Source organism: Daktulosphaira vitifoliae, unplaced genomic scaffold (assembly GCF_025091365.1).
Source record: "Daktulosphaira vitifoliae isolate Bord-2020 unplaced genomic scaffold, ASM2509136v1 Scaffold_5, whole genome shotgun sequence".
Taxonomy (NCBI): domain Eukaryota; kingdom Metazoa; phylum Arthropoda; class Insecta; order Hemiptera; family Phylloxeridae; genus Daktulosphaira; species Daktulosphaira vitifoliae.
In genome coordinates, this window is record NW_026099576.1 from 31,717,971 (window position 1) to 31,732,816 (window position 14,846).

The window sequence follows — 14,846 nt, forward strand, 5'->3', positions numbered from 1 at the left end:
TAATTCAAGTTCATCAGGGGCAGGAACGTAAGAAGGTGCAATTTTATTACAAAAGTCATCAAACCAGTCATTGTTGGTGGTGGAAGAAGGACGATTTATACAGTTTTTGAATTTTTTAGCTATGGTCCAAAATTCAGAGATGGACGTTGAAGGGTGTAGATTGCTGCATAAATGTAACCAAGATTTTTTTTTCCTTTTTTAGAATTTTGGTTGTGTTGGATTTTGATTTTTGATATGTTATGTAGTCATGAAGAAAACCTGAGGATCTGTATTTTTTTAAATGAAATGAGCGCATTTTAACTGCAGTGGTGCAGGATGAGTTCCACCAAAGAGAAGAATGGCTAAAACATTTATTGTTCGAACGCTTACACGGGATTGAAAGTTTTGCTGCTCTTATTAGGATATCAACAAAATTGTTATAATTTGTCGTAGGGGAGGTGGATTCAGACCAAGATTCTAGTTAGGTAGACATAATTAGAGAGAAAGAGGTCCAATCTGCTAAGTCTAAATTAAACCTTAAGTCATCTGAAACATTGGAAAAAGAGTCACAGTTAAAGCGACCCGAACTCAGAATGTGCTGTATAGAAAGACTTGTTACAATAGAATAGTGGTCGCTACCGTGAGGATCACACAAAACGTACCAAGAAGAGGACAAGGAAATGTTAGGGGAGTATATTGTTATGTCAACAGCAGTATCCGGTATCGGTGGCCGGTTAACTCTAGTTGGAACGCCTGTGTTCAGAATACAGAAATTATGCTGACTGATGGTTGAGTGAATAATATTGCCTCTATAATTGGAATTTAGTGAACCCCAGGCAGAATGATGATCATTAAAATCTCCTGCAATAATAGAGTTATTGAAATAAAAATTTGAGAAACTACTAGAGTAGAGGAATTAGATGAAGGATGAATGTAAATAGACCATAGTTGAAGGGTGTTATTGTCCGGCATTAATACATTGATACCAACTAAGTCGATAGAAAAGGTACTGAGCATTTGTTTCAGACTGTTATTAAGTGTAATGGGACGATATTGAATTGAGGAATGTGTGAAGATGGCGACACCGCCATAACCATCTTGTCAATCAGAGCGGACTGAGTTAAAATTTGGAAATTGAAAATTTTTATTTGGAAGTAACAAAGTTTCTGAGAGTAGAACAATTTGGCATTTATTTTAGTGGATAAGAAATACAAGGTCTTGTGTTCTAGATAAGATACTTCTAATATTCCAATCCAAAATATTTAACATTTATTTATTGTAGTAAAAGTAAAAGGAGAAAAGGAAACGGAATAAATGACAGATATATATAAACCTTATGTTCATGTAAAATATATATATATATATATAAAGAATATAAATAAGTGAATAAAAATATACATAGGCAAGCGAGGAGACAAATGTACATACATAAACACACATGCGTGTATATATTACATAAAGACGCACATAGACAAATGCATGAAAAGTCATAAGGACAATGAGTGAAAAAAAAAATATATTAATAATGAAGAGATGAGAAAGTTACTGCTCACTGTCATTAGAAGATAAAGAGAGAAAGTTAAGGATGTGAGACTCAATTAATTGATTAAAGGTTGAGGGGATGATAATGTAGAGGAAGGAGTATTATATACAGCTGAAGAGAGTTGATTAATCAAAGAAGTGATCCAGGATTTCTCAGCAAATTCAGCATAGGAGTTAGTGGATATGTATTCGAGAAACGAGCCATTAGGAGAAGACCAATCATTACTTTTATTAAAGACAAAATGCAGGTTGATAGTTTGGGAACTGTTTTTATTACCACGATATTTTTACTTTTGTAAATTGAAACAGTATAGTTTCAGCCACCGAGCAGTAACTATCGCTCCGAAGATAGACTCTGCAATGAATCCGAAACGCCAGCAATCAACTGCAAACATGGATAAATCCTCAAGCTTTTCAAATAATATGACAATCCATGAGTTTCAACACATTCAGAATCAAATAAAACTTTAACTCTGGAGCCAATGGGAGTTATTTGTTTTATACCGCCGAATTTGCTGTGGAAAAGTTTCCCAATTTTTAGCGGGTGTAATTTGCCGATACTTTGGTCGCTGACCGTGGATTCAACGAAAATTAACGGGGACCCGTTAAAATTGTTTGAAAAAGATTTCAAATTAAAATCTACACTCGAATTATTACACGAATGCACTGTTACAGAATCATTGTTTACTTTATTTGTTGTATTTGTGTTAATATATATCAAGGTCGCTATTGTTATTCATAACATTATTAATGTCCATAGTATTAGTATTACTATCCGACGTTAGAGTAATGGCATCATTAAGATATGCTGTACTAGTTTCATTGTTATCGGCCGATTCATTAATATTGAACTGAAATTGTATGTTAGTTGGGAGTAGTTGCGGTTGATTATCTAATAAGTATTGTAGATTCGGAGAAACCGTGCTGGTAGGAAGTTTTTTAGACTTACGTTTCGTACTGGCAGTTGACCATTCGTCGGAGTCTTATTGTGCAAAGTTACTTTTATGGGGCCAGAACCTTTATAGGTGGACGGCCCGGTCCACCCGGTGAATTGGGCATACGAAAACTTAAAAAGAAAAAATTATGCGAGACTACTTATGTGAGTTAGAAATATCTGGACATAGTGTATGACTTACTACCAAATAGTAAAGTTAAAATTATATTTGGAAATTTTAATGCTAAAATAGGTCAAGTACCAATCTTCCATCCGGCAATCAGGGGCGGACTTAGGTATGTGGTGGCCCCTGGGCGGAATGCTTTGTGGGGGCCCCTTATACATAAACAAGGAAATATATTTTTTTACTTATTAAATCACAATTATTATCATATTTGTGATACCAATGTATACCAAATTTGTTGAAGCCCACTCAGCCCTCCCCTAAATCCGGCCCTGCCGGCAATAGGGAGTAATAGTCTACATATGAACTCAAATGACAATGGAATGAGACTTATAAACTTTGCTATGGGAGGAGATGTGGTAGTAAGTAACACTATCTCTCCTTATAAAAACATTCACAAGTAAACGTGGTTATTGCCAGATGGGGGAACGAGAAACCAGATAGATAACGTAGTAATAGATGGTAGATTTAAAAGATGTATAATAGTTGTATGTAACATGAGAAGTAGTAGCGGAAAAACAGACCATTTCATTGTGAAAAAGTCAGATTAAGACTATGAATAAAATGGAAAGAGCGAAAGACGACACTTGTCAAAAAGATAAACATTGAATCACTGAAAAATACTCGCAAAAACGGCAGAACAGTACAAAAATAGGTAAAATGATATATTGCGGTTAATGGAAAAGACGAGCGGTATAGATGAGATGTTGGAAAAAAACTGAGAAGTCAATCAAGAAAATGGCAGAAGAAATTCTGGGATTTCAAGGAAAACGAGCAACAAATAATTGGTATAATAAAGAATACAGGACTGCTATGGTAGACAGAGACGATGCAAGAAAAATAATGTTAATATAGCAGATAATCAGAAAAAACAAAAGAATGTGGGAGATAACTAGAATAGAAACTATCGAAAATAGCTACAAAAGTAACACAAAACTATTTTTTTAAAAGGCAAATAAGGTTAAAAACGGATTTAAACCAAGATCAACGATAATGACGAAGGAATATTAATAACCGATAAGGAAGAAGTAACAAGAGAATTCAAAAAGGTTTTCAAGAAAATGTTGAATATATTAACCGAAACAGAAACGGAAGGCAATAATATTATCACAGTAGAGCAATATTTAGAAAAACCCTCGTTTTTCTTTTTCTTTTTTATTATATGACCCATGATAACTGGAATCATTCTGTTAAATTCTAGCATTTGTAATTGAGCTTTTAAAATGAATAAGAATTTTATATTGTTTAATTTGAATAAAAAGAAGTTATTGGTTTAGTTGTAGTCTTATAGACTTAATGTGGTATTAATAAAATATAATACTACTAACGAACAAGGAATATACACAAGTGNTTTAGTTGTAGTCTTATAGACTTAATGTGGTATTAATAAAATATAATACTACTAACGAACAAGGTGTGGAGGATACACTACATTAATATTAAAAATATTGGCTACCCAAAAAGTTGCCTCATGACCTTGGGTACACATTTGCACCATTTATGGCAACATATTATAGGTATATATATGAAAACGGTTAGTTATAGGATAAGAAATGTATTTTAATAATTAAAATGAATATAAAACTAGCCTTAATGTTTCATTTTTTTAATAAGGTACCTAAAAATAATAATAATAGCATTACTTTGATGTATTAATAAGACGCTCATTAAACTGAGCCAATGGCGCAATAATAAGGACAACACTATTTTTGAGAATTGTGTATTGATCGAAGAAACTTTTTCAATCTGGGTAACTTTTAGAAAATTTATGAAAAAAATATAGAAATCGGTGAAAAACAAAACATGATGAACAAAAAAATGATACACAAAACGAAAATATTTAAAAAATCTTCTTCAATTTACAACTTTTTTTTAAAGATTATACATAAAATATCTACAATTTTTTAAAGTTTAAAAAAAATAGTAAGTAACGTAAAATATTAGTTCTATTAATAAAACTTTTTGATATATATATTTTATGTACTTGTCGTATTTTCATAAATTATAATGTTGATATTTTACACCATTATTGGCAATAGTCAACCTAAAAGAAATAGTGTCCTCAAGTTTTACAAAAATAATTTGGTGAAAATCCAAATTTCAATAAAATAACAAACTTATAAAGTCAATAACATTAAAATTTTATATTACTGTTAAAAATAAAAGGACTATTCCTGTTAGATACACATCGGTCGAATGTGCTGTCGGTGAATTGTGTGTTGTGATTACTGCTATTATTGTGCTACACTGAGTTTCTCTATGTCTGCATTGCCGCCGCCATCTTAGCGCGTTTAAGCTATAAGCTCTATGGCGCTTGTGTGCCCATAATTTTGTTTCTTTATTTGTTGTAATAAGTGAAATACCTTTGCAATTGTCACACCCTTGTGAGCTCTTAGTATATAGCCTTTGGGTCTATTTGTTTTCTGAGATATATCACAGTACCTCTCACGGCATATAATACACGTTGGTCAGCTAATTGCATTTGACTTTAATTGATCCATTCAATATTCAACATTATCATCAGACGTTACAATTAGCCGATAAGTATAATGCTTATTCATCTTCATTTTAAAATTTATTTATATCAACACCATTGTGGCATTAGTATTAAGTGTCCCTCTATCCACATTGGTGTATATATAAGATTTTATGATTCATGTATAATACAAATAATTGTTATATGTTTTGAAAATATATTCTACATTCATTTATATAGTCCACTAACCTTATTCCTTTTCCTCAACATAGCCTGACTTCAGACAAAATAAAACAACAAACGTTACCGAACCCGCGTGAGTGCCATCGCGTTCATCCAATTTCGAATAAATATTCCATTTATTTTAGTATTATTATTTATAAAAGCTAGGGAAACATTTTCCTTTCAATATTTTATTATTAAAAAGAAAGTTAGTTCTTTAATTTGATAGTTAGAATTCTTACCTTTATTGTTTTGATGAGCTAACACATAAGTTTTATTCGCATTTAAAAAATATTCCGATAGTTTTATTTCAGGATTATTTTCCAACCACACATTTTTTTTGTTTTTATCGTCAGAATTAATAACTATTGGTATTATCCAATCATTTGTTGGTTTTAGATCGCCATACTCAAATCTAAACTAAAAAATATCATTGAAAATGTTAAGTATATTTCGTTGAATCGTAAAAAATTATTATTTTTTTTTTGTATTAACTTGTTTAACAATCAAATCGTTTCCATCTGTACTCAAACTAATTAATGGGTAGTTTTTATTCGTTGTCCAACTTCTAACTACTTGTAGGATAGCTGCATTTTCTGGCAGTGCAATTGATGTGCTTCTGGCATTTTCTTCTAATATGGTCCAAAAACTATTTAATTCGTTTCGTCTGTACATACTTAGAAAAAACAGAAATTTTTAAATCTTAGGTTACCCATAAAAAAACTATTAGATTTCATTAAAAAGTGTTTGCTTGCTTACTCAACCTGTAAATACTCTTCAAGAGATTTACTAAAAACTTCTTCAGTCAATGTATTATTTAACATACACAAAATTGTAGCTCCTAAAATCGTAATAACTTGAAAGTTATTAATGTACTTAATATTTTATACTAACTTTATAAAACTAACCTTTAACAGGAGAAATAAATTTATACAATTTGGAACTTTCGTCATTACGAGCCAATGATTCCGTATTCGTAAAACTGTCATAAAACATCACTTTTTGCAAAGTGTCAAACGAGTATCTAGCTCCAAAACTCCAATTAGGATGAATCTAATAGTTTATAAAAATGTGGATTAAAGCGTTATATTTTTATTTTGTAAGCCAAAAACTGAATAAACTGCTCTCGATTTGGACACGATTATTACAAAAGCTAAGTGACTTTAAAATCTTATACACTTTCAAAAATAAAAATTTAAAAAAAAAAATGTGAAAAAAAAAGAAAAAAAGTGTTTTCTAAAAAATATGAGCGATAGTAAAATTTTAAAGTAATATACAACTGACAAAGTTATCTATTAGTTATTATTTATTAAAAGAATTTTTATTGTGTAACACTGAATTATTTAATAAGAAATCAATGAAAAAAAATTCTTCTCTTTTCTACCACAATGATTAGTTTTTAAACTAATAATATATTATAATAATAATTATTAGTGTAGTGCAAAAAAAAAAATCGAATTTTATATTGTTAATGAGATACCCTCTCCATTTGTTCTTTACTTCAAAATATTCCGATAAAAATTAGAGAGTAAAAAAAATGTATAAAGTTGTAAGAAATATACAGTTTTTGGAAAAATCATAATTAGCACATTTAAATCGTAGTACTTTTATCGTAAAATACAACTGTTTAGCTATCAAACAATAAGTCCAAAATTTATTACATAATTTCAAAAAAGTGTAATAAATTTTAATTTTAATTTTTAATATGAATTTTTTTTTGATCTTGTATTTTAGATAGATAAATATATGTATTTTATGGTAAAAATTTTTTCTTTGATGTTAAAAACTTATACATTTTTTATTAACCATAAATTATGTTTTGACTTAAAAAATTTATTTTCTACAAAATATCTCAATAAATTATGACATGTATTAAGGTTATAAAGTTTATTAAAAATTATATGACAATATATAATAGAACAACGAAAAAAACGCTTTTCTGAAAACATTACTTAGCGTGCTCGGATTTTCAAAATTTATTTTTCAACGAAAGTACTCGGTCACCAGACTTCGGGAAAATTATTGGCAAAACGCTCGCTGACGCCAGCGTTTTACGACTTAAGGTTTGAAATTTTCACCAGACCCGCCCAATGACATTCCTGAGATATGATAAAAAAATCAATTCAATCCGTTCAATTTTCATCGTCTTACGAGCATTTTTTTTTTTTTTTTAAGTCCACACACATGGTTTTAATATGCGCAGTAATTCATTTCTGCTCATACGTTTATTGTGAACCTTAATTATATGGTGTAATATTTATTATTTTTAGGACACTATTTTGTATTTTCACTATATTTTATCCAGGAATATTACATGTTATATATAAATTTCAAGACGTTATAATTATATAAGTTTGTACTAGCATTATCAGAACAGTACATTATTAATAATTTTTTTTTCTCATATATGATTTATGAGACTATGAGTTTATCGTTTGAATTGGGATTCATCTATGATAACTATGGTGTTCAACGTTAAATCGCGGTTACCAATATTTTTATTAAAATTAAATTTTTTACAATGTGCCATGTATAATAACCTGCTAAATTTTTTTTTAATTATTCTATAATATAAACACAATTATTATAATTAGATTATTAATAATTTTTGTGTATAACAGGGGTGTATTTAAGAGAGATATGGGCCCCCCTTGAACCAGCGCTATCAATATTTTTTAGGCAACTTCTAATATATAAGGACCTAATGTCCTTTTTTTTCATCATTACTTTAATTTTTAACAAAAAAATTTCTATAACATGTTTTACAAAGTAAAAAATATTAAATACCCTCCTAAAATAATTTTTGAATAGGCCTAAAGGGAATACCTCATTAACAAACGTCAACCTTATACCCAATACATTTTACTATATTCTCTTTTTGAATTTTCCTGATTTTAATAATAACATTTTTATATATAGTTTTATTACACTGATTCTGATGTAATATTTTTTCTGAAAAACACTTATCATACCCGGCGTAGCCGGGTACCCCTACCGGAATCAGTGGCCTACTTATGATGACGGCCCGAAGAGACTTACGCAACTTCGGCGCGTAAGGCTCGGAGGGCTTCGGGTCTGGGGCGGAGCCTCAACTAGGCGGAGCCTAGTATGACAATATTAGTTATATGCTTTGAGAATTTTTAATCAGACTGAATAAGTATTTTATATAAAGTAAATTATTAAGTATTCATAAAGCGAGATTTAAATTAACAGCATCGGAAATGATGGTATTCAGCAGTTTAATTTATTTATTTTAAAAATTTATATTAAGTATTAGTTTATAAGTTCTTGTATTGTTAAAACACCTAAAAATGATTAATAATTAAATAATTAAGATTACATCGTAATATTACACAGAAGCACTTATCGGGCTATCATTTTTTATGACAAAATATAAAATGAAAATAATGTTTAAATGATTCTAGCTTTAGACTAGGTATGCGAAATATAATTACATAGATACTAAAATACAAGTTATAATTTTATTATTCTCGGGATTAGTTTGAATTGTCAATTTATTATTTTGAAAGATATATTTAAGTTTATAATATGTTTTAGTTATGAAATAAGTAGTATATCTATTTTTTTTTTCGTGAAGTGAATTTATTTATCATCGCATTTGTTAGTTAGTTTGTAGCGAATAGGAGAATTATCACAATGGAGGATCGATTGCTTTTGTTACATATATGTGCGTGTCGATTGGATATGAAAATCAAATATTCATTGTATGGAATAGTATAATAACACAATATTTATCTAAAAAAAATAAATCAATGGATTGGAAATTTACGACAGGATACCAGCCGCCACTCCGGACATAATTCGGTATACCGAAACTGTCCTGATCGCCACCTGCCACTGCACTCTGGACTCTCGATTCTTCGATGAATACTAAAAAGTACTAACGAATACTGGGGACTTGTACAGTAGGATCTAGTGTACGACGCTGACTAATAGTCTGTGCCGCATATCCCTTGGCCTACCAGATTAGGCATGAGTTCCGCCAGGGTGTTCATGACTTTCTGGGCCCGCTCGGTCGCACGGGTAATGGGCGGTTCGAACATTAGACTTTTGTCTACGACTAGGCCTAGATAAGTCTTGGAGTTCTCAAGCGGAATCTCCATCCCAGCATGGCGAGTCCTGAAGGAGTGAAATTGTACCTGTACGTGATTAAAAATCAGTATCATACGAAATGTTTCGATGCAAATCTGTAGAGTGTTTAATTTTAAGATATTGTTGAATTATAACAAAAGCAAAATGAATTCCTACTTCCTTCATTATTCCTGATTAGTAGTTCTTTAATTTAAAAGTATAATATCTTCCTCTTCATTTTCCTTGCCTTAATCCAAACTACTTGGGGTCGGCCACCCTTATCCTAAACTTACACTTATCTAAACGACACGATCACCCACATCATCTACGCTCACATCAGCCATCCTCATATCGCATTCAATTTTATCCCTCCATCTCTTTTTTGGTCTTCCTCTACCTATTTTTCCTTCAATATTCATTTTACAACTTCCGATTCCTGTCTCCTCATCATAACATAACCAAACCATCTAAGTCTATTTTCTCTCATCATATCCACGATTGTCGCTACACCTATACTCCCTCTTATATGATCGTTCCTTATTCTATCTTTTCTAATCACTCCACTCATCCATCTAAGCATTCTCATCTCTGCTACACTCATTTTCTGCTCTACTTTTTTATCAACCGCCTCACACTCTGAACCATACATCATAGCTGGCCTCACTACAGTCTTGTAGAATTTACCTTTCAGCCTATGCGATAGAATACTCTTAGTATTCTATCTATATCGCACGCCTACTCAAAACCAATAAATACCATACACAACTTTTTCTTCTTTTCCCAATACTTTTCTATTAATTGTCCCAAACAAAATAATGGCTCCATTGTTGACTTACTAGGCATAAATCCAAACTGGTTTTTAGATACCGATGTCTCATTTCTTATTCTCTTATCTATTACCTTTTCCTATATCTTCATACTATTAATCATAAGCTTTATACCTCTATAGTTTCCACATTCATGTATGTCTCCCTTGCCTTTAAATATCGACACCACAATATAAAGGTATTGAATACTTAAAGGTTGAGGTAATGTGATACCATCAACGAGATCAAGTCGTGACCGTTTGTTATTGTTCTATACGAATCTATAACTATATTTACTATACGAATAACAGTCAAGCGCAGCTTATTAACTCGTATATTAACAATTGACGTTTAATATTATTGATGGCGACATCGACACCGAGTTAAGCCATCTGCTGTATTCATCTTAAGTGTGATAGTATAAATATATATAATCATCTATAAAAGCCATCTGGCACAATGTCTGTTTTAAACAAATCTATGTTTTTTTTTTAATTAGGTAAAATTAATATTTTACGTACGGTCTTTATCTAAATATGTGCATGTCGCATATCAAAATAGGGGATTCGACGTTTAAAATACCTGGAAAATGCGTTTTTTTCGTCAAAAAACCGATATTTCGTATATCTATATAACCACCTGCTGCGTGATAATCCAAACAAATACATACAGTTTATTAACACATTAGTTGAAATCAACATTCATCAATATGTTAGAGCGATTATCATCGTCGTTGTCGGCGGCTTAGGTGTTGGTGATAGTAGTGTCGACGGCGATCGTGTAACAATATATGCGATATGGCAATGTGCTTGAGTGTCGGTGGATTAAGCTTTTGCATATGGGGTACGGCACAACAAACACGCGGACTCGACGCACACCATACGCACGTTCAAGGGTTAATGCGTACCTACCTCGGAAAATTAATTTTTATTTTTTCGCATAATTGATTTAGGCACGTGACAAGTTGCGTTAGATTAGGTCATGTTTCATCACTCCACCCCTCCCATCGCATTAGGTTAGTTAATGTTAAATTTTATTATCCCTCTCTCTTGATGACTTGTCGGTCAGTTGGTAGGTGAAGCAAGGGAACCATAATTTCCCTTTTTACCCTACTAACTAAAACTTTGATATTATTATATCTGGAAATTAAACTCTGGTCAGCCGATAAATAATTTTCCTCGATAGTTTCTAAATACTTTATAGAGTCAGCCACTTCTCTTGCAGGGTAAATCTTAAAAAGAAGAATTTGTGTTAGGTCATTATTTAAGTGTATTAATCTATTAAACATATCGTAAAATGCCGACCACACTTCATATATCCTATTGAAAACCTATATTCTTATCGCTGCTAATTTTACGATAGGCTGTTTTAACAGCCGTTCTGTGTTTGTAATTGTATTATTTTCATTTGATGGGGCTCCCTCTTTATTTTATCTTCTCTCCGCTTCTGCTACTAATTTATAATATGGCTCTTCGAATTCTTCTCTATATTGTAAGTGTTCCCTTTGTTTGACTCTTCGTTACTCTCTCCTTCCAGCGCTGCCTGCACTTGTTGGAACTCGTTCCATACCTCCTCTATTTTATCTCTTCTCATCTAAAGTTGGAACTCATCGATATCTCGTTCGAAAAAAGATCGTCAGTCATCTCGATAGATCACCTATTGACTTCGGTCACCTAATATGTGCATTTAACCCATAGTTTTTGTTCATCCACGACATGATAAGGTCGACTAGCTCGTAGTCCGCAAGCCAAAATGTAGTCGGCGAGCTAGTTGACACTTTCACATTATGAATTCGCCTAACGTCTAGTTTTCTCCCTGAGTACCATTATAAAAGTCGTTGAGAATTTGTTTCTGGATAGATTTGCTGTTTAACCATCGCATAAATTAATGTAGGAATATCTACCAAGTTGGGTTTATACAAAGTATGTTTCTCCACAGTTTCGTGCGCCTCCTTGAAATAAGGTGCTAACACTTGTACCCATTTGTTAAATGGTGTTCTTGCCTCGTCAAGGACCGCTTAAACTTCCGATATAAATATAGTCAGATCTTCCTGTCTATTGCTGAAAACTCCGGCAGGGAAGCTCGTGCTAATGACAAACTGTATGACGGAAGTAATGATGACTTGTTAAAAGTCACGGTTCTCTAGTGTCTGAGACCTTTTCTCCAGGTAAAAGTAACTTACATGCTTACTTACTTACTACTAACTACTTCATAGTTTCTGGTTGATTCTCGTTTTGAATCAGAAAACCGTACATTTTTTCTAGAGAAATTGTTATCTTCATTGATTAAAAACGCTCTGGATACTCGTACGACGATTTTCCGAAAATTTTGTCTGCAACCGTGGTTTTTCCGTCTTATCTGGTATAATTTGCTCTACGAACAGGTTTATGGGACAGTTCATTGGTTCCTAGTACTTAGGACCCCTTGTTCATCGCAGGCGGACAAGTTGACCTGCTTGATCAAGTTGTCAACTTTGTTTCGAGCTGGATGACTCAGTTTTTTTGGAGCTGGTTGCTTTCAATTCCTCGTACCGTTTGGCTTTCTCCTCGACGTACCCACATAAATACATAATAATAATAATAATAATAATAATCGTATGTGTCATATGATAGTGACCAACTTCCCGGTCATCTTCAGAGTGTTTTTCGTATTCCATATCTTCCGGTTGCATGGTCCTTTCGTTGGAGATATCATCATTCAGGGGAAGAAGATTATTTGGTGGGTCGGGTTGAAATCTTAGATTCGCCGCATTTTTTTCCTCCTTCTATCGAATTCAATTTATCGTTCCAGTCGAACCATAAGTTGAAACAGTTGACACACAATTGGTTCGGTGATAATAATAATAAATATAAAAAAAAGTAGTCGACACTTAAGTTTGTGGTTGGCACGTGGAACAGTTTATTTAAACAATTCCACAATATTCTTTTAATGTTATAAAAAATGAATCACTGAGCCAGGCCCGTATCTAGAAATTGGTTTGGGGGGGGGTCAAGTTCCAGAATCATAGTTAGGAATTCTTCGCCGAGCAAAAAAAAAAAAATACTTATGTGACATTTAATTTATTAATAGTACAAATAGTAAAAAGTGCATAAATAACTTCAACTATATTTGAAAGAATTTTTACAAAAAATATACACCTTTGAAAGTAATTTTCTTGTTTTTTTGTTTGCTAAGTGGTTGAGCACTTCTTCCGGATCAACAATAGTATCCTAGTGAATTGTCATCATCGCGAGTGCACTTAGTCTGTCATGACCCATCACACTACGAGGTAAAATTTTTGTCCTCTTCATTGTGGAAAACGATCTTTCTACGCTGGCCGTTGTGACTGGAATAGTAGCCAATAGCTTGAGAAGAAGATTTATCGCGCGAAAAAATGTTCTGTCACAATATTCCAACAGTTTCAAAATTTCTGTTGATGGGTCAATTGATGACATTTTGGCACACCATAACTTGTACTCAGCTTGAACTGCGGACAATGACATTTCGTCTTCAAAGTATGAACCTAATTTTTCCAGTTCATCCATTTTTTTCTCGGAAGCATATCCTGGAAGTAGCAGTTGAAACTTGAGTTGAGAGAATATCTTCATTCTTGATAAATCTATCCGTCAAATTTTGTATCAAAACATCGATACAAGGAATAAATTTACACGAGATTTCTGTCGTGATGCAACTCTTGGAGCTTGAAGTTCAGCGTCAAAAAGGTCCGCTGAAAATTTCGACGCTGCTTGAAAAATTCCTCTGAAAGTGTCGCTAACAGTTTCCCGCATTTTTCGAAATGAACTCAATATATCATTTGTATATTTTACAGCAGAAACGAAATCTGAGGATTTTTTTCGTCAAGGGGTATTCCGCCTTGGCCGTGGTGTGGTTTGTAATGGACATGTATTATAAACAAACAAAATAACATTAAATAACTGCTTTAATAATTAATGTCATTATTCACAACTCAACATAAATGTACATATTCATATATGTACAAATATAATATATTTATATTGCGTATGTAATTTGAAACGCTGAATGTCCATTTCTGACGACTGAAAACTTAAATTTCAAAAAATAGAAAATGCTATACTGAAAAAATTCTACATTGAAGACTTTTCTATAGAAAATCTCACATGGAAAAATTTTTTGAATTTCAGGATTTCGGGGGAGGCCTGGGCCCCTTGCCCTCCCCCCATGGATACGTGTCTGCACTGAACATATGATAACGAAAATTGAAAACTATAATAAAGTAAAGTAGTCTTTAAACAAAGGTGATTTTCGTGGTGTCACAAAGATGTCTGACTAAAACGTATATATGTGGGGATCGTCGACAGACGTGCGGCACTTGCTGGACTTTGTACCGTGGTATATCGCATGCAGTGTTAGTCAGTCAAACTACCATATACAAATAGTAAGGCGATGGCTGATAAAGGTGGCACGTGTAACGCGGAGCGTCACAGGACTATGTCAAATTTTAATAATTAAATCAATTACAAATTAAATTTAAACAATTTGTGTCATTATAGAAATAATTAATTTTTTATCATTGTACTGTATTTAAGGACTTATCAATGAAGGATTAGGCACAAATAATTATAATTTTTCGAAAAGAATTAATGATAATAA

General features: G+C 32.3%; 1 protein-coding gene across 1 annotated transcript in view; it reads right to left on the reverse strand.

Annotated features, from left to right (window-relative positions):
- Positions 1–14,846, reverse strand: part of LOC126907871 (aminopeptidase Ey-like) — a 38,092-nt gene that overhangs the window by 12,851 nt on the left and 10,395 nt on the right. Inside the window, exons 7-10 of the mRNA XM_050689516.1 lie at positions 6,246–6,390; positions 6,097–6,178; positions 5,833–6,013; positions 5,580–5,757 (exon numbers count right to left, since the gene is read on the reverse strand). Of these exons, the coding sequence (XP_050545473.1) occupies positions 5,580–5,757; positions 5,833–6,013; positions 6,097–6,178; positions 6,246–6,390 (586 nt within the window). The remainder of the gene's footprint in view (positions 1–5,579; positions 5,758–5,832; positions 6,014–6,096; positions 6,179–6,245; positions 6,391–14,846) is intronic.